The sequence below is a fragment of the Sparus aurata genome, chromosome 12 (genome assembly GCF_900880675.1).
Source record: "Sparus aurata chromosome 12, fSpaAur1.1, whole genome shotgun sequence".
NCBI classification, from domain to species: domain Eukaryota; kingdom Metazoa; phylum Chordata; class Actinopteri; order Spariformes; family Sparidae; genus Sparus; species Sparus aurata.
This window is the reverse complement of record NC_044198.1, coordinates 3427548-3446833: the sequence shown is the minus strand read 5'-3', so window position 1 is coordinate 3446833 and position 19286 is coordinate 3427548. Positions and strand designations below refer to the sequence as shown.

The window sequence follows — 19286 nt, the reverse complement described above, 5'->3', positions numbered from 1 at the left end:
CAGTTGTTTCAAATCTGCCTGCACAACAGTGAATGGCTTACAGAATTGTGAAGCCACTGTTGTACTGCCACCTGCCAAGTGGCTCAGAGCGATAGATGACAGTCTTTAGTTCCAGAAGTTGTGAGTTCAAGCCTCAAGTGGTCCAAAATGAAATGTCAACTGTCCTATTCTCCTGTTTGTTGCTCAGAATTGCCAAAAATATCCCGGACCCGACCCATCGCTGCGCAGCAGCTATAATTTTATTTCTATTCTTTTTATTATCATTTTTTTTTTTTTTTTTCTTTTGCATAATATTGCTAACATCACATTTTAAAACACAAAGTATACTGGATTTATGGGGCTGATGCCAATGTCAATATTGGGGACTAAAACAAATTCTGATATCAATATATCGGCTGATATATACACATAAAAAAAAAAAAAAAATCATCTCTTGAATTTGATTATCAAACACTTGTGACATAATGGAGGCAGGATATTTTATACTTTACCAAAAAACTTTTTTGTCTAAAATGACATCAGTGAAATAAAAACAATAAACCTACTGGTAATTTAATGACTAAATCACCCCACATGTCTGTTTTCTACATTAAAATCTATCAAATGTTTTCATATGGTATATTGGGCAACATATACACCAATATAGATGTATCTGCGATGAGCCAATATCATCTGATAATATTAACAATAGATATATTGGTTGGGCTCTCGCAAAAAGGGAAATACCCAGGATAATCTCATTGTTTTAGACATACATCACAGCTTGATGCTTCCATATATTAATGTAGACCATCACAGAGCCTCTGAGTCTTCATGTCCAGCTGCGCTTGGCATGGAGCATCTCAATGAGCAGGCTGTTGCAGGGTACCTCAGCACTCAGGTGTTTGCAGTACAGGTAGTCTTCAGCGAGCGTGCTGAGAGAGCGTAACTCACACAAACACAGCAGCAGGTGAGCAAAGCGTCCAAGAAGGTGGGAGGACGTGCACAGTGTGTACTCCAGCAGGGCTCTTTCAACCTGCTCATGCACACTCTCAATGTACTGATGGTCTTCAAGCTGTTTCACATCTGGTCAGTGGGGGGAAATGAAGTAACAAGGAATGAATGTATATTCAGGTCTCTGCTGCTATGTCAAAGAGAACTGATGGTAAATGGACTATATTAATAAAGCGCTTTGCTAGTTTTCTAAGCATTCACCAATTCACACGCACATTCATACATTGGTGGCCGAGCTTGCCATGCAAGGTGCCACCTACTCATCAGTAGTGATAACAAGCGTTCAGTATCTTGCCCTAGGACACCTCAACATATTGACTGCAGGGTCCTGGAATAGACCCGCCGGCCTGTAACTCTCTTACTAAAGCTGTACATATGTTGAAAGCAGCCATCTGTGTCTGACTGCTGAAGAAAGCTCAGCGCTGCAACTACAGCTTTCATAATTCCTGAGCCATCGAAATCTACTACCTCCAGAGCAGAGAGGGAACAGAGAACCTGTTCCTCTGTTCCAGATGCAGGTAAAGCCCTTAAATGACCCCTGTACCCTCTGGAAAAGCTCAGTTTTTGGAAACATGCTATAATTGCACAGATGTTTGCATTTATTGAAATATACCTTGGCTGAAGGCACACTTATGAAACTTTTTCCAATCTGAAGCTTTACCCCAAAAGCCTTAGTTGTAACTAACCTGGGTTAAACAGGATGAGGAACTTGATGCATGCAAACTCTTGGTGGTCCACCTTTAGGACGTGGAGCTTGTCAACCAGCTCCTGTCCTCTCTGGACTAAGTTTGCCAAGGTAGGACCAGCATGAGAGGCTATGTATGACAGCTCCATCTGAACCAAAGAACACATGCAATGACATCTGGAACAGTCACAAGTCTGATAATACAGGACAAAGTCTATAGTATACAGTAAGGGATTAACAGTATATTGTATGTGATGGAAATCAGATGTTTGCCCTAAGGAGTATAATGTAGATGTACAGACAGTACACTAAGAAATGTAAACCCCACTAAGTCTGCATGCTTAATATCTATTTGTTTTCTCTGTTTGGTTTGTAACATATCTTTACTAGCTACAAATAGAACTGATAAAATCAAATCTGGGGGGAGCAGAGGTGACTCACCTGCTGCCCAGTGACCAGCAGCAGACTGCCCTCTTTGCCGTACAGGACCTGTCTGGAGATAATGTCCAGAAGCAACAGGTCACTCCAGCTGCTGTGTAGCAACTTCATCTGGTCACCCACCTTGGAGCAGAAAGAAAGACTTAAAAAATTCAAGTGCATGTTTATGCAGTTAATCAGTTATCAGCATTTTAAGACGTGTTCCCTCCATCTAATCTGACCTAGTTCCAACCATGACAGCTGACGATGCTCTCATGTTTAGAGGTATAATGTACCCCAGAAGCTAATGGAGATGTCATTATACACATATTTGGACAACAAAGGTAAACCAAAGTAAAGAAAAAGTTATAGGTTTAGATCGTAGTTTTTACAATTCATCCCCTGTGGAACATGAACGTCTGGAAGAAACCTTAGCGCAATTCATCGATTAGCTGTTGAGGCATTTCAGATTGGACGGAGTGTATTGTGATTCATAGTAGGATGCTCGACACTTTGATAACTGTTGCCTGAAAGAATATGAACAGCCACACAAGGTTTTCAGTTAATGCTGTGGTGAAAGGTTTCAGGTGTCTCCATGGTAGCTAGATGCTAATACTCAAGCTGGTGTGCTTAGTTACATGATATAATCTGATTGTCCAATCACATTGCCCAACAAAATATGATGACCAAAACATAGTTTCCCCATCATGCAGGCCAGCATGTTTTCATAACTTTGGGGTAGGGACTACATATGGGGTTGCTTCATCTGCAGAGAACTTGAATGTTTCTTATACTAACTTTAAAAAATATCAAATTGATATACATTTTCATAAAAAACTAAATTATATACTGTAGGTCTGCAACATATAATTGTGATATAGTATTTTTATATTATCTAAAAATCCAAGATAGGACTCAACAGAAAGCTTTATATCATAAATACCACTGTAAACACCCTGAACAAAATCAGGATAAAACTGTATTTTTCCTTGGATCAGCTGGTTGAAAATGTAGAATCAGAGGAGAAAGACATGCCAGATATGAATAGAAAGGATTTAAGAGGGGGTTTTATGGGTGTGAATAGTGTGCAATGACCAGAATACCACAGCACAATTTGGCTGTTAGGCTGTAGTAACAGAGGGTTGCATAGTGATTTTTTTTATAAACTCCTTCATGCTATGCAAACAAAGAAAATATATACTGATTTTAATCATGAACACATATACACCCATAAATAATTCTTTCATTCATTAAAATGTGCCTGTGTGTGATGTAAACAGCAGCAACAAGATGGCGGTGATTATACGGTTGATATCTTCACATTTAAAATTTGACATCAGGGAGTGTAAGCAACAAGCATTAATGATGTAAACGCCTCCACCTCCACCTCTCCTCGTACACCTGCAGTCCTGCGCTCTCAGCTCTGAAAGTGGTCTGCCAGGCGAGTGCAACAGCTTGATCCAGAATGCTGTGTCACTGACAGGTGTCTGTGGGCACAACAAGTCTCTAATTCCACATTGTTTTATCGGAGTTCCATTTGTCCATTTCATTTTGCTGCAGCCAGACATTCACCGGGAGCAGCCTTAAATCTAAACTGGATTTAAATGGCTCCTCTCTTCCTCTCGTCTTTTGGTCTGGTCAGGCTGGATGGTTGAAAGATGCTGTGGGCAGTAATCATCTGCTACTCTTAATCTAAATCCTGAGCTTTCTCCTTCAGTACTGATGAATTTATGTCTGATCACTGAGTGCAGTGACATTGTCTTAATTTGAAGGCAACCTAACAGTGAGTGCATCTTAAATCTACAGCAGCTCACACTATCATTTGAGCTGATAGTAAGTTGTGTTTGTTAAATGAAAGTTGTATGTATATAAAGTATCTTTTAACTACAGCTGTCGAATGTAGGAGGAAAAAAAAGTTGAAATGGAGTGGAGCACATGTAAAAAGTTGCAAAAAATGGAAATTCTCAAGTTAAATACAGATATTTCTGTAAAAGAACATGTACTTGTACTTTGCACCATGGGTAGAAACAGAAAGATATGACTGCTGTAAAATAAAATCTTGTGGTTTGCTTTGAGCTCGAAACCCAAAGCCAACAGACAGGATCTGACCTTGAGTTGTTTGAAGAAGATGGACGTACGGGCCCAATCCACGATGGAGAAGAGCGTCTGGTCAGCCATGAGGCACATCAGGCTGAAGGTGCTCTTGTGTTTCTCCCGGCCCATCTGCTCCTGCAGGAGATGAGCAGTGATCTTATTCTGCAGCTGTAGCTCATCTGGATCACAGCGCAGGAGCTCCATCACTAGGTGAGGTATCCTGGGACTTTGTGGAGAGAAAATACTTGAGTCTGAGGTGACTCCTGCAGCAGGCCCCTGTGGACTTGCACAGTTGTTGATGCGCTCTGACTTGATGGTCCAGTTTGAGGAGGTATACTGGTACTGGGTGGAGGGCAGTGATGGAAGCTGGTAGCTGAGACAATCATTCTCTCCCATAGGTAGTGTGGTGCTTTGAAGCAGGGGAACTGGGTTGAGGCCACCAGTAAAGGAGAAGTCTCTGTGGTGGGTTGAGGAGACCAGAAGTGGGCTGCCCTCTATTCTCAGTCCACTCGCCTCGATCAAAGCCTTCCTCTGCTGCTTGAGGGCACGATCACGCTTGTACATGGGACCAAACTTGTTTCTGCCACCTCGCATCCGATCTGCGCGAACAGCTGATGAGAAACGTTAATTTGTTTAGAGTAATATTTCAAGCTGATGTCTCTTGATACGAACACTCTATCCTTAATGTCAGATAATTACTTAGGTCCTCTTTCAGAGGCTGAAACAACATTATGACTGACATCATTCCTCTCCTTCAGCACCCACTGAGCAAAACCTAGAATATAAATGGACATGTCAGCATGTCGATGTCATACTTAATGTGCCCTTTTGGTCACAAGTCTAACTTTTACTCCCAAGTCATTTTTTAATTACAACAAAGTAACACTTAGATGAAGAATGCAATGCTTTATACACCATTTACTAAGCAAGTATAAGGGTTTATAAACATAACGTCATAATGGCCATCCTCATGATATTTATAGATGAACTACAAGGTATTTATCATTATACATTTTAAATGGTTAGACAGACAGACAGACAGACAGACACACACACACACAGACTCACAGACACACAGATACATAGATAAATAACTGATTAAAAAAACCATACTGTAAATCATTATTGCTGCTGGTGAACAAAGTTCTAGCAATGGCTATCAGATGATTATCTGTACGTTTTGGAAATAATAATAAATTAATTAATTTTTACATATTGTACTTTTTACTTTTTACTACATTTGTCTGACAACTTCACTTTTAATCAATCTATTTGATTGGCAAGCAGGGAAAATAAAACGTAGTCAATTCACAGTGTACAGCATACAGGCTACATACATGTAAATATATGTATCATTGACTTGTATTTTTAGTTCTGATACTCAAGTATATTCAGTCAAATACTTTAGACTTTTACTCAAGTACAATTCATATGTGTGACTCACTTTGACAAAATAAAATATTCAACACAATATCTTTACTATTACTCGAGTATGACTTTTGGGTACTTCTTACAACACTGCAGAATTCAATGATTGATATTTTACTTCACAGCGAGCCAATCGGCAGTAGGACAGTATGTCCAAAATACAATGAACTGTTTAAAGTTTGCTGACTGAAAAAAGGTTCTATGATTTATTAAGTTGAACATATCCAACACTGCTTCCAATTATTATTATGAATTGTATTAGTATTTGTATTGTAATAATAATAATAATAATAATAATACATATTATTATTATTATTATTATTATTATTATTATTAATGGGGCACTATGTACATCTGGAAAAGAAAAGAATATTTACAGTATTATTAAGGTGATAATACAAACTTTCTCCATAAGCTATTCTCAGAGGAAAAAAAGGTCCCAAAACAAAGTTTAAAGCTAGAAAGGTGGCAGGGTCCGCCACATAAAAACAAAGTAAAACAGTATGAAGTGTGTTGTCCTTTAAGTTCAGTTTGTTTTTTCAGTCATGAAAACAAAGAAAGTTTGATTATTAAGTTTGTCTAGGCAGAAAGAAAAATCAGCCAATGACGATCTTTCACTTTTCACGAACATTTCTTTAGCTAAACTTCAGAATACTCCTTTAAGAAAACAAGGGTACGAAAAGAAAACAGTTAAAACCATCGACCGCATCTCAATGCAATCAAATCTAATAAGGATAAGACTGTCATTTGATTTCATATTATATGACCTCCCCATATCCAGTGTAAACTTTTTGGAGACACTGGGACGAACATCGCAAAAGCGTGTTAATAATGAAGAAAGGTTGTGCGCAGTGCGAGGCCGCTTCTGGGTTGGTTTTCCGGCTGACCTCCACGTTAACCCATCCTTACCTTCCAGCCGCATGCCAACATGAAGACACTTCTGGAACCTGCAGAATGGGCAGCGTTTCCTCTGGGTGGTATCGATGGTGCACTCCTGGCTCTCAGCGCACACGTACTTCTTGTTGTTCTGAACCGTCCTTTTGAAAAAACCCTGCGAGTGTTGAAGAAGAGCACGGATCCACATGGCTGGGGCAGGTATGGTGTAATTAGACAACTGTTTTACAAGCTCTCTACCTGTTACACTGCTGTGCAGAACTAGACAGTCACAGACACCAAAACCATCAGAACAGAAGCACACAGGTAAACAACGGGTACCTTGCAGCTTTCACAGGTGAGCAGCCCGTAGTGGTACCCAGACACTTGATCTCCACAGACCGGACACAGCTCCTCCGGACACACGGCCTGTCTGCGCTGCATTCTGCAGAGACGGACCTGGAAAAGCCAAACATGTGCCTGCTCTGTGTTCCACTTCAGCCATCTCTAGTAGGAATCAACAGTCTGACACCGGAATCAGTTTGTTGCATGACCTTTTCAAATCAATCAATGAATTATCTTTGAAGCGGTCATTTCAATTAGCTCCGAAAAATCTATCAAAAGAAATGCATCCTGTTCCCAACAGGAAACAACATATCATAGATTTAAAGTATCAATCACGCAGTCAGTAGGAAACTCTTTGCAGCGTGTCCTGACTGCCCTACCTGTTCAGTCCGTGTCCCGCCTGTGTTGAACACCTGTGAGCTGAACTCAGACTCGGTACAAACGCTGAGGATCTACGTACCTGCAGGTGTGACGTGGAGCACAGTGGTCACCTCTGCTCCTGTCATCATCCTGTGGGGGAGGGACGCTGTCCAGGGTCCTGATCCTGCAGCTGCCAGAGAACTGGTCCGGACTGAACCTGCAGCCAATCAGCTGCCTAATCACTGACTCACCTGTGTACAACATACCTTCGTAACTTGAATGTGCCCACAGTATTGCTCTCTGTTCAACAGGACAATGTTGTAATGCTGTCTGTGTGCCTTCTGCCTCCTGTTACTGCTAGTGTTGTGCTGTTTTTAAAGACCAAACTCTGAACGCTTCTTCATTATATTGCCTGAGGTACGGTCAATAACTAACTTAACTAAAAAAGACCAACCATGTCACCTCCCTGGCTGTGTGGTCGCTGTGTGGTGAACTCCTGCTCACTGAGCATTTCTCTGTTTTTCGCACCACTGTCTGTAAAATCTTGAGACTCTTGTAGTGAAAATCCCAGGAGGTCAGCAGTTTGTGAGAAACTCAAACCCTTGGCCTGGCTCAGCAGTACGCATCATACCACCAGGTGTGCATGTTTTCATGTACTCAGATACATTTCTATCTGCATTAAAGAGCAGATGTGCACCTAATAAAGTGGCCACTGATTGTATATATATATTGATACATGCTGAACCTATCACCACGTACATGTACGTGTGTTTTCTTTACTATTGAAGGAGGAAATGAAAGAGGTTAAAGACACAACCTTACTTATAAGAGGGATGCATCTAGAATGTATTATGTTTGCCACAAAAACACTACAGTGATGCTACAGAAATATATACATATATATTAAAAACATCTATCTTGATCTTCTATAATTCTGTAGCATCAGTGCATGATTTGTGGCAAACCAATCATTGCATCACTACATAATAATGTTGGCCCAGACTCCAGATTTGGTGTAATGTGAAATTCAGTTAATCTTCATTGTGTAGGTGTATCAGCTCAAAGGGAACTGGTGTTTACTTATATGTATACCATGGTCTGGGTGAATACACTGTTCTGATTCTGATTGGAAGGTGTGAATTAATGTTCTATATACTTACACCTCTAGAGCTCCTCCAGTAGTTACAGTGAAACTGCCTATTTACCCTTCAAATGAATGTGTCCACCAGAAAAGGCAACTATAAGTGTGGACATTGTAATCACTGCAGTATTATGATAAATGCTAACTATTTTTAACTGACGTTACATCTGGTCGTAAGTTTGACATAAATTCATTTATCAATTGCAATACCTCATACGTTGTTTATAGACTTGAATGTCCATGTGGTTATTTTTATATTGGGAGAACAAAGCGTAAATTGAAGGCAAGATTGGCTGAGCATAAGTATGCAATAAGAACTGGCAATCCCCAATATCCCATGGCTGTTCATTATAAAGATGTAAATCATGGCAGTTGTAATTCTTTAAAGATATCAGGAATAGAACATATTGAAAACTCAATCAGGGGTGGAGACAGGCTCAAAAAACTTCTGCAAAGAGAGTCATTTTGGATCTATATATTGAAAGCTACATATTACCCAGGTTTGAATGGCAAACTGGATTTCTCTCCCTTTTTGTAATTCTCTCTTTGAACTGATAGTTCTTGTTGTCTTTTGGACGGGTCCTTTGAGACAGTTTCTCGGTCTTCTACCATGCCCAAACGTTTTTTGCATGAATGTATATAGTATGTATGTTTTTTATTATTGGTTGAGTCGGTGATTTTTAATTGTGTGGTGCAGATTTCCTTTTGGTTGTGCAGAGTCTGCAATATCCTTGACCCTTTTTCTCTGTCATTAGCAGGTCATCCTGGTCATGTGACCGCCTACCTGCTCACACTGAGCAGCTGTTTCTGATCACCTATTTAACAATGAGCAGAGCTGACTGACAAACACTTTGCCCTTGCCCTGACGAAGGCCTTTTAGGCTGAAATGCGTTGGCATGTTTTTATTAGACTAGCCATGTACCAATAAAGGCTTTTTATCATTACCTTCTTGAGTGCCTCAGATTTTTTTCTTCATACCTCTGTGTTTGAATTGAAGTACATTAAATAAAGATGTGGTGTAGTTTCCAGCTTTAATGGTATCTGTCATTAGCTACTGAATGTTTGACTTTTATTTTTCTTTGAAAAAATCACCCATTGGAATACTTTTTTTACTTTTACTTTTTTTTTATTTTTACTTTTTACTAATATATGGTATATTTGATTGAAATGAAAAAGAAACTGTTCAAACTTTTATCTTATTATAATGTTCAACAATTCCCACTTTTTTTATTCCAACATATCTTCCTCCAACACAATGAACATTTTATTATTACATATTTTTGCAATTTTCCCCCTTGTGGGATTATTATCTTTTACCAGATAATGTTTTTTTCTAATTTGTTCTTTTTTTTTTGCATTATGATCCTTTACATATGCTGAATTACCCCCAGAGGTACACAAACCACTGGTTCATAATTTCAGATTTAATAAAAGGTGGAAATTTGCTGAGCACATTCATGCTCCTCAAAAGTAAACCAACTTGTTTTTTATACATGCTATGACCTTTGTTCTTGTGCCACCTTCAAGATGAATATCACAACCTCAGTGCTGGTGAGGCTCTACAAATTAGAGCCTTGATAGTAGTTACCATTTTTTTAGAGTTTTGTAGAGTCTAAATCTTCAGCGTCTGTTAGCATGGAAGGTTGTTCCAATCTTCGGATCTGTTTAACAGATTTTCCAGAGCTGCTAAATCAGCAGGAACCACCAGAGGGCCTTTCATCTGTTGTTGTGCTGATGGAACAAGTTTTTTAGTCACAAGGAGTTGACCACAAACCACTCCACACGCTCACATCTTTGCTGGTAAAGACAGAACAAAAGGAAGGTTTGGTGTCTGACATCACATATGACAGTTGTGGGGAACATTACATCAGTGAAACATATAGTCAGTGTTGGGAAGATTACTTTGGAAATGTAGTTGGTTACAATTACAAGTTACCCTGTTGAAAATGTAATAGTAGTGTAACTATTTCAATTACTTTCTCAAAGTAATGTAACTAATTACATTTGATTAGATTATGATTACTTTTCTTAATTTTGAATGAAATCTCTCAACTGCTAACCATTTTCACATTTTAAGACCTATAGTGTGATTAACCTTTCAGTTCAAAGGTTTAACCATATATTATGAGTCTGACCTTAGGGCCGTACTGCGAAGGAGGCTCACTTCCTCACTAAATGGAGCGACAATTGGCTGATTTCAGCCATGAGGAGCAGGTTGTTTTAATGGAGAGAGTATGAGCGATACAAAAAAGCCTGATCACAGCCTGAAGCAACAGGTTTGCTGCAAATATGACAAGAGGAGGCTGATTTTAATTTCTGACAGCTCTACATTGAGCTGCTTTTAAATATGAAGCTTTAGAGCAACAACAACTGTTGTTTTAAACTGTGTTTTATATTGTTTTCATATATTTCACTGATCGCAATTATAAAATGCCAGTGTGTGTTTTATTGAAAGTGAGGCTGGTGTGCGTATGAAAATGGGTTACAGTGGGTTTTTTAGGTGCTGTAGCTACAAGCAAATCTCATGTTGTCTCTGTACAAAGACCTTTTTAAATGTGAGAAAACAGAGTAGACCTACTCAAGATTTACTGCGTTTGGGCAACACATAACAGGCGAAACAATTAATTTATTCATGGCCACATTAAGTTAAATTATCTGTCCTGCTGCGAGCACACAACTTCTTTCAGTGGTGACTGACTGTATATAAAAGTAAATAGGCTATAGCCTAATAAATGACCTCCTGACGCGAGTCGGATCAACAGCTGAGCAGCGTATCCCCTCAGCTGAACATCTGTAGGCGGAGACGCGGAGAGAAAGTAAACAGCAGCGGATCAGCGCGATCTCTCCCTCCGTACAAATGCTCCGTTCTGATCCAGCTCCACTGGACTTTCAAAGTAAAGGTGACGCCAGCTGTAAATGAGTTAAATAGTGAAACAGCGGCGCTTTTATAGCCGATTGTATGATTAAACTCTCAACAGAACCTGGTCGGGGCCAGGTTATGAGCTAAGTATAAGTTACCATGGTGATCTAGTCGGGTTAAAAGAGAGCCACCTTTGTAATACAGGGAAGCCTGGCTTCTGTCTGTATGAAGTGTTTTTTGTATTTCCAGCCCAGGAACATCTTGTGCGCCGCCGACACTGTTGCTGCTGAGTCTGACTGCTGCCGTGCGGTTTGTCGGTTGAGTCGAATGGCACATGACCAGACAGAGCCAATCACAAGCGTCAGTTTTGGCAGGAGGATGTTGATATGAAAATAACTAAAAACAAACATGAATCCAGGGGGGCGAAAAACTATTTGATAAATCCGAGATTTTGCGGCGATTTTTCAAATGTAACTTAAGTTGTAATCATTGAAATTTCCAAAAGCAACTGTAATTTAATTACATATTTTCTCCCAGTAATGTAACGGATTACAATTACGTGCATTTTGTAATTAAATTACGTAACGTCGTTACATGTAATTCGTTACTCCCCAACACTGCATATAGTAGCCTGGCCAAGAGGAGTAAATGAACCCCAGACCAAAACCACTCCCAGCATCCACTGGGGAGAGGTCAAAGGTTGTTGAGCGGGAGCCAGTGAAGGACCAGAGGAACATCAGTGAAAACAGTCATATCATTACCACACCTGATGGTACTATCTGAGGTAGTGTATGTCAATGAAAACCATGTTTTTGAGCCAGGATTCTCATGACCAGTAGATGGAGGTGTTGTACCACATAACAAACTCACCCACAACATGTACAGTCAGTGTTTCTGCCCTCGAACTGACAAAACTGAACATATTACTGGTTAGTTATAAACAACTTTAAATGTCACATTTTAAAGCTAAAGTTATTCAGATTCAATAAGTGGATTTAATATAATGTAATCAAACCTCATCTGTACAGAACTGTAAAAACCTAAGCAGTGGCAGAGGAGAAAGAGAGAGTCGGACATCAGCATCTGCTGAATGTAAATCGTCAGCCTACAAAGGAATTCAGTTCTCTATTGAGCCAACTCTAATTCCACTAAATTCTGCGAGAACGTGCTGCTATTGAACGTGCTGCTATTGCAAGTGGTTCAGTTGCTATTGTAAATAATAAGCATGATAATGGACGACCTTGCCTGCAACCTGAACCAACTTTTGGAAACTGTTTCCACATACAAGTATTTCTCAAACCTTGAACAAATAAAGCCATTGGACCCTTTAAACTGCCTTTTTCGGTGTCGAAGGACAGTTATGCTGTACTGAATATATTTTTGTGACTAAACATAATAATCAGCACCTGGAAACCTTTGCTTCCAATTATAAAACCATTTGGGTCTCTATCGATAATATCCGGTTATATTCTTTAAAGAAATTTTGCTAAAAGCTTACATATCATCTTGAGATCAGAATTTGACAAATATATGGTTCTCAGATTCTCACACTTGTTGGGGGGTTTACCTCCTTTGGTAGTAAAACAATTAAAGCGCTTTTCATTGAAGATGGAAGACTACTTTTTTGAAATTCTTCTTGGAATATTTCCAAAATTGGGGTCAGCAATTTTTAATTTTAATTTTAATTTTTATACAAATCGATGACAGAAAAATTGTGACAGCTGTAAAGAAAAAAGCAGTGCTGTCAGTGACATCACCAACAACCTCCAGGGGGCAGGAGTGAAGGTATCACAATTGAGTGTTTGCAAAAGACTTAGGGAATAAAAGTACAGAAGATGCAAACCCCTCTTAATAGAAATAGTAATAAGAATAGGAAGGCCAGACTGGAATTTGCCAAAGTGCTGAGATGAGGTTCAAAAGTTCTGGGACAAAGTTTTATGGAATGATGAGACAAAGATGAACCCCAAACACACAAGCTCATCTGTGAAAGAAGGTGGAGGTAATATCATGGCTTGGGCTTGCATGGCTTCTTCTGGGATGGGTTCATTGATCTTCACTGATAATGTAACACATGATGGCAGCAGCAGATGAACCCAGAGGTCTACAGAAACAATTATTCTGCCAATTTAAAGAGGGATGGAACCAAAGTGATCGAGAGATCCTTCATCATGCAGAAGGACAACAACCCAAAACACATTACCAAAACAACTAAGGAGTTCATCGGGGGAAAGAAGTTGAAGATTTGAGACTGGCCAAGTCAATCTCCAGATCTTAATCCTATTGAACATGCATTGTACCTGTTAAAGAGGAGACTGAAGGGAGAATTCCCCCTAAACAAACATCAGAGGCTGCAGTAAAAGCCTGGAAAAGTTTGACTAAGTTTATTAGTCAGAATGGCTGCGGCAGCTTGGTAAACATTAGCCATGTTAGCTAAGGCTGGCTCTTTCATTAGCTTTGAGTAGTTAGGCAGAAATGTTGACATATTATTTTACTATGATATCCCAAGAATCCGAAGTGTAATTATTGGCGTTATGCCTATGTCCCAACAACATAACATACAACAGAAATGCATACATTACTTTATTTACGCAATGTGTTAAGTTAGCATAGTCATTAAAGACTAAAAGATGTGTACATTTACACCAGTAGTTGTGATAGTATATGCTGCTGGGCAGCAATTGACATACCTTCAGCCACTGTTCGATCTCTGCGCTGCTGCTCATCATTATACTCTTTACCAACTTTTCCATGCCTCAGCATTGCAATGTCCATACTTGAACAAGATTAAGAGGTTTTGTTGCAGAGTGTTCGTAGTAGAAATTGTAGTAGTCCAGCAGAGTATTGTAAAATGTGACTGTCAAGGTGGCTGCCATAACCTGCAGAACAACTTGATAGTTGATAAAATATAATTAAAGTGGTTCATCGGTATGACTGAGGTAGACAGACCAGGTGAGATAATGATGAGCAGTTTGATGGACCACTTAACCTGAAAGGGCACACAAAGATGAACTGTAGTTGAAGGAGTTCATTATTTGAGTAGATTTAGTTTTGTGTTCAGAGTTAATCAGGAGCCACTCATTAAGAAATGTACGAACAAATCATTACTTAACAATTCATTAATGTAGTATCGCCCAGTTTGTTTTCTACAAACATACCTTTTTTCTTTTACTATAGTCCTCAATTCAGAGTTATCAAGAACTACTTATCATCAATTCATCATGATAATATTACAAGTAACTATAGCATTTCTTGTAACACATTAATACATACCTATTCTTTTAACACGTCAACACACCTCTTTAACGGTGTTAACACATAGTCAAACTTTCAAGAGATTCATAAAATGCTGAAATAGTGAAGATACATATAAGCTCATGCAGCAGTAGATGTTTGAACTTTTGGTCATTCCAGTGTGGATCCTGAGAGGAAAGCTTGGAGCTTGAGCATCTGGATGGAGTTCACAGGCAGTCAGAGCATCTGCTTGGATATAGGGTAGCTTTGCATGATCCAGGAGCTCAGGGTGACTTCAGGCACTTCTGGCAAGAGCCTAGGTAGCCAGGCAGCACGGGGTTCCTGCAGAAAGCATATCGTAGGTTTCTTTACTGGCTCCAGCTATAACAAAGGTGAATGCTCTCCTCTTTTCTGGAACGTAAGCAGAACATATTCTGTTGTAACCACATATTGTGGCACTAATTTAACTTGTAGTCAGAATTTTGATATGTATCTGTTATTAAGAAAGTACTTTTTCATTATATTACGTTTCCCGAAGGTGTTTCAATCCCAAAAAAAATCCTTATTTTACCTCAGGATTTTTTCACATATGATTTTGTGTAAAGACACAGGACAGACAACCTAATCCAATCATCTTTTCATTAAACTGTAAATCATTTCCACCTGTTGGGAAAGAGCACATCTTTTCATCTGTATTCCTGTCTTACCCACAGATCCCTTGGTTTGTGTGTTTGATCCATGTGCAAAGGCAGGATGAACCACAGTTTGTTGCCTCAGCCCCTGCACAGGACTTGTAATGAGAGATGTGTTGTTTTCTTAGGAAACATCCAGCTGAAGTCCAATGTTTTCATGCACTTAAAATGAACATGTGTATAATTCCAGTATAGGAATATATTGGGATATATTGGCACTTTTCAGTTATTGGACAGATGAACATAGTTGTTAAAATCGGTCTTTAAAATTCAAATGGTTCATAATCCAGAAGAAAACCATGAACAGGTAAAATCATGGGTCGTACAGGGTCACAATGTTCCCAGTGTGAACTGTAAGGATTATGAGACGTTACCCTTGCTGAAGCTGTTAGCTTGTTCAGATGATGCACAGGCTAAACTCTCTGAATGTATGAGCTACCTGCAACCTTATTCATGTAGACAGAGGACCACATAGGCCAATCAGCCTCAACTTTTAAAGAACTGACAGGTGAGGTGAATTACATCGATCATCTTGTTTTAATAAAGCATTCTGCTGGGATACCTTGGGTCCTGGCATTCATGTGGATGCCACTTGACTGGCACCAGACACCCTCCCATGCTGCAAAAACTCCTCAGGAATGGACAGAGGAATGTAACAGAAAGCTCAAGGCATCAACCTGGCCTCCAAAATATATCGGTTCTAATCAGATCAAGCATCAGTTGGATGTGTCAGAACAAGTCCAATCCATGGATCCCTACTGTGGATCAGACTTGGCTCCGACTCATCAAGGCATGGACACATGAGCTCTGGGGATGTCCTGTGATGTCTGGCAGCAGGGTGTTGGCGTGTGATAGGTGGTGCATGTCAAGTGGCATCCACATGAATATGAGGCCTCAAGGTTTCCCTGCAGTATATTGCATTGTGACAACATAATCAATGTTTTCACTTTATTTGTTAGTTGTCTTAGTGTTGTGACAGATTGAGATAACAGCTCAATCCAATATTTTGGGCTGAGTGAATGAATAGAGATTAAACCAGATGGAGGTTGCTGTTCAGATCACATTTCAAAAGCATTGGACAAGACGAATCATACCCAAGATGTTTCTTGAAGCCTGACCAGTGGAGCTGACATTGTTTGTCCTCAGGGTGGAGCCAGAGATAAGACCTCCTAAAAAAATGAGGAGATGCATATCTTGCATCCAAGTGTGAGTTTTTATGTGTAGTGCTGTAACGCATATGAATCCCCAAGTTTTCTGAGAAATCCTCTTCAACTCTCTGAATCATAGAAACAAGCAACATATTACCTCATTTCTGTTCTGTTGTTCTGCTATATTTTATTTGAAAGGCAAATTCTTTGCCTTGAGCAGCTTGAGTATGAATTCACTGCTACCATGTCCTTAATGCTTTAATAAGAAGCTGAGTTTGTCTGGGGGACAAAGGGCTTCAGGAGGGACCCTCTCTGTGTATCTAACTTGGGATTTCCGTATTGAAGAACTCTGTTTGAGCAGCACCTAAGTGGGATTTAGAGGAGAAAATAGGAAACATGTGTATTTAGATGGAAGAGCACAGTGCAATCCGTCTATCCCCAGTTTTGTTCTTTGTTTATAGCCTCTTGGACATTTTTTTAAAGTCAGACGATCTCTGATCATTCAAACAGCCATATAGGTCAACTGCAAAAGCAGCATATAAAAATATATTTATATTGATGTCTATTGTTTGGACGGTGGGATCAAAGAAGCACAGGGCTTTTCACTTAGGAAACCTTCGTTCATGTCCAGTGTGAAACAATAATTGAACATTGAGTTATTTTAACTTACAAATTTATGAAGTTACACAATGTACATTGTGTAACTGCAGTTCCATACGTGACGTAGGTACTTTACATAGGTAACGTAATTATTTGCTCACCACTTTTACTATGATAAAAATATTAATCGGACATTACAAATTTGTCATTTAATGTAAATCTGCATTTTGAGAATTGTCCAAGAACACGCTTCTTGACTGGTGATGGGGTTGCACAAACATGCTTTGTATAGGCAGGTATCATTAGTCTTTTTTTTTTTTTTTTTTTTTCATTGAATTGTCAAAAACATCTATAGAATATAAATAACATGAAATATTGATCTTCTTTTCTTTTCTTTTCTTTTCTTTTCTTACCAAAAATAGATTTTTCTTCTGTTCACTGTTTTTTTCTCTGAAGAGTCCAAACAATGTCACATGTGGAAATTCGGGTGCTAGAATAGACATCGATGGGTCACAATATTCATTAGATGTTGTGCTGCCATGCTCATCCATACAGAATGTTATAGTTATGACAGATGCTCAGACATCCACTCGGACTAAACTGTTAGTTTAAACTTCCCTGGGTGGCAAAGCATGTAATGAAATTTTTATCTAAAATTTTCTTTTCTCTATCAAAAACGATTTCCCGATAATAAAAAACTGCTGATATTTGCATTGATTAGACCTGTGTTACATTGAGCATATAAAGGTGTTTTAGGATATCAGAGCTGACTTTATCTCTTGCAAGTTCTATATTTTTACCGTGAACATGTTTCATTCTTCCTAGCTTACAATTTTTATTAGAAAACCTTTTCCCTGTGGTCTGAGAAGCTCTGCACTTATCCCCCAACTAATAACAAACCAATCAATACATGGAGCAAATTTAATGACTTTGAACTGTGTGACCGCTTTGGGATTGAACCTTTCTGTGAGATGAGACACAAGTGCTTCAAGTTAAGAATTACTCTGGCGTTTTCTCCACCTTTAAGATCTTTTTGGAAAGCTTTCATAAAGCAGCATGACACATACAGATATCATTACAATTTGTTCACTATGAGCACCCCAGTAGCTTGGCTGGTAGAGCATGCAACCCATTTACAGAGGCCCTGCCCTCATCGCAGCAGCCCAGGGCTGCTGTCTGACCTGTGGCCATTCGCTACATGTCATCCCCCTCTCTCATCACATTTCCTGTCATCTCTCAAGCTGTCCTGTCAAAAAGACACACACACACACACACACACACACACACACAAAATTTAATCATCTCCTCAACTGAGTTGTGGTGATACAGTACACTGTATATCTCCTTTTTGGCAGTACTGGCAGTAAGATGCTTATAAACCAAACCCCCACCTATATAAAAATATAAACACAAAGGGAATGCCCAATGTCAAATACTTGGATAATCAAAACATGCTTCTTCAGGGTATAATCAAACTAAAATGTCCTGCTACAAACAAATCCCCAATTAAATAAAATGGTAAAAAAAACCTGAAGTTTAAACCAAATATAAATAGACATAAGAATGTAACACCAACAATTTGACACATTAAAGTGCGTTAACAGGACTTGAAAAGCAGCATATAAAGTAGTATAAAGCTTTTTTGGCTCCAGAGGAAGCTGTATGTAATGTGATACACTGCCTCACTCTGTGGCTAAGTTGCATTATGTTTAATGTAGGCATCAGGTTTTGAAAAGCAGTACACTGGTTTGGCATTGCACTCCTAACACTGTTGGACTTATTACCCAAAATGAAATTAGCTATTGAGTGAGATCCCTGAAGGCAATTTATCAGATTAAATGCTGCTTCGTTTATGTCTACAAAATGCTTTATTCTACTTTATTCACATATGCAGTATATCTGTGCACACTGTAATTTGCTAATTTTTGGAGTTCCTTTTTAAGTTAAGGTAAACCCGGAAATGAAAATAAAATAATCATATACTCAACCACATGTTGAAAAGTTGGGCCTTGGGACAAAATATCAATATGGCAATAGATTGTGATAATTACAATATACGATATGATTATGGATTTCCTGGCACCAAATATCGATATTTTCATTAAAACATGTGGAATATTGTAATAATGGCACACATGAACATGAACAAGTTGCAGTCATGTGTGTGATAAAGAAGCACTAAGCTAAGACTGTACTTTGTGCACATGGATTTATCACAGCTAGTGTTACAATCTTTGAAAGTGACACCACATGCACAGAATAAATACGTCATTCTTGCGCTTTGCCCCTTTTGGGGGTATTCTGCGTTCTTCAGATAGACAGATGTTGAGATGAATCATTAGATGGTTATTAATGGAAAAAACATTTTCTGAAAATGATCCACAAATTAAAATGTAATTTATAAATGTGCACAAAAATG

At 39.0% G+C, this 19286-nt stretch overlaps 1 protein-coding gene across 2 annotated transcripts; it reads right to left on the bottom strand.

The window, feature by feature from the left end:
* Positions 1-281: 281 nt before the first annotated feature.
* LOC115592406 (nuclear receptor subfamily 5 group A member 2-like) lies at positions 282-7324 on the bottom strand. 2 transcript variants are annotated; one of them, XM_030435080.1, is made up of 7 exons: positions 7216-7324; positions 6833-6949; positions 6527-6668; positions 4205-4800; positions 2120-2239; positions 1680-1827; positions 282-1065 (listed from the first exon to the last, which is right to left on the bottom strand). In XM_030435080.1, exons 2-7 carry the CDS (start codon positions 6932-6934, stop codon positions 812-814), a joined length of 1362 nt encoding a protein of 453 aa, XP_030290940.1. In that variant the 5' UTR covers positions 6935-6949; positions 7216-7324; the 3' UTR covers positions 282-811. The 2 variants fall into 2 exon arrangements, with proteins under 2 accessions (XP_030290940.1, XP_030290941.1); XM_030435081.1 differs by having other exon boundaries at positions 6527-6703; positions 7216-7226.
* Between the last annotated feature and the right edge of the window lie 11962 nt (positions 7325-19286).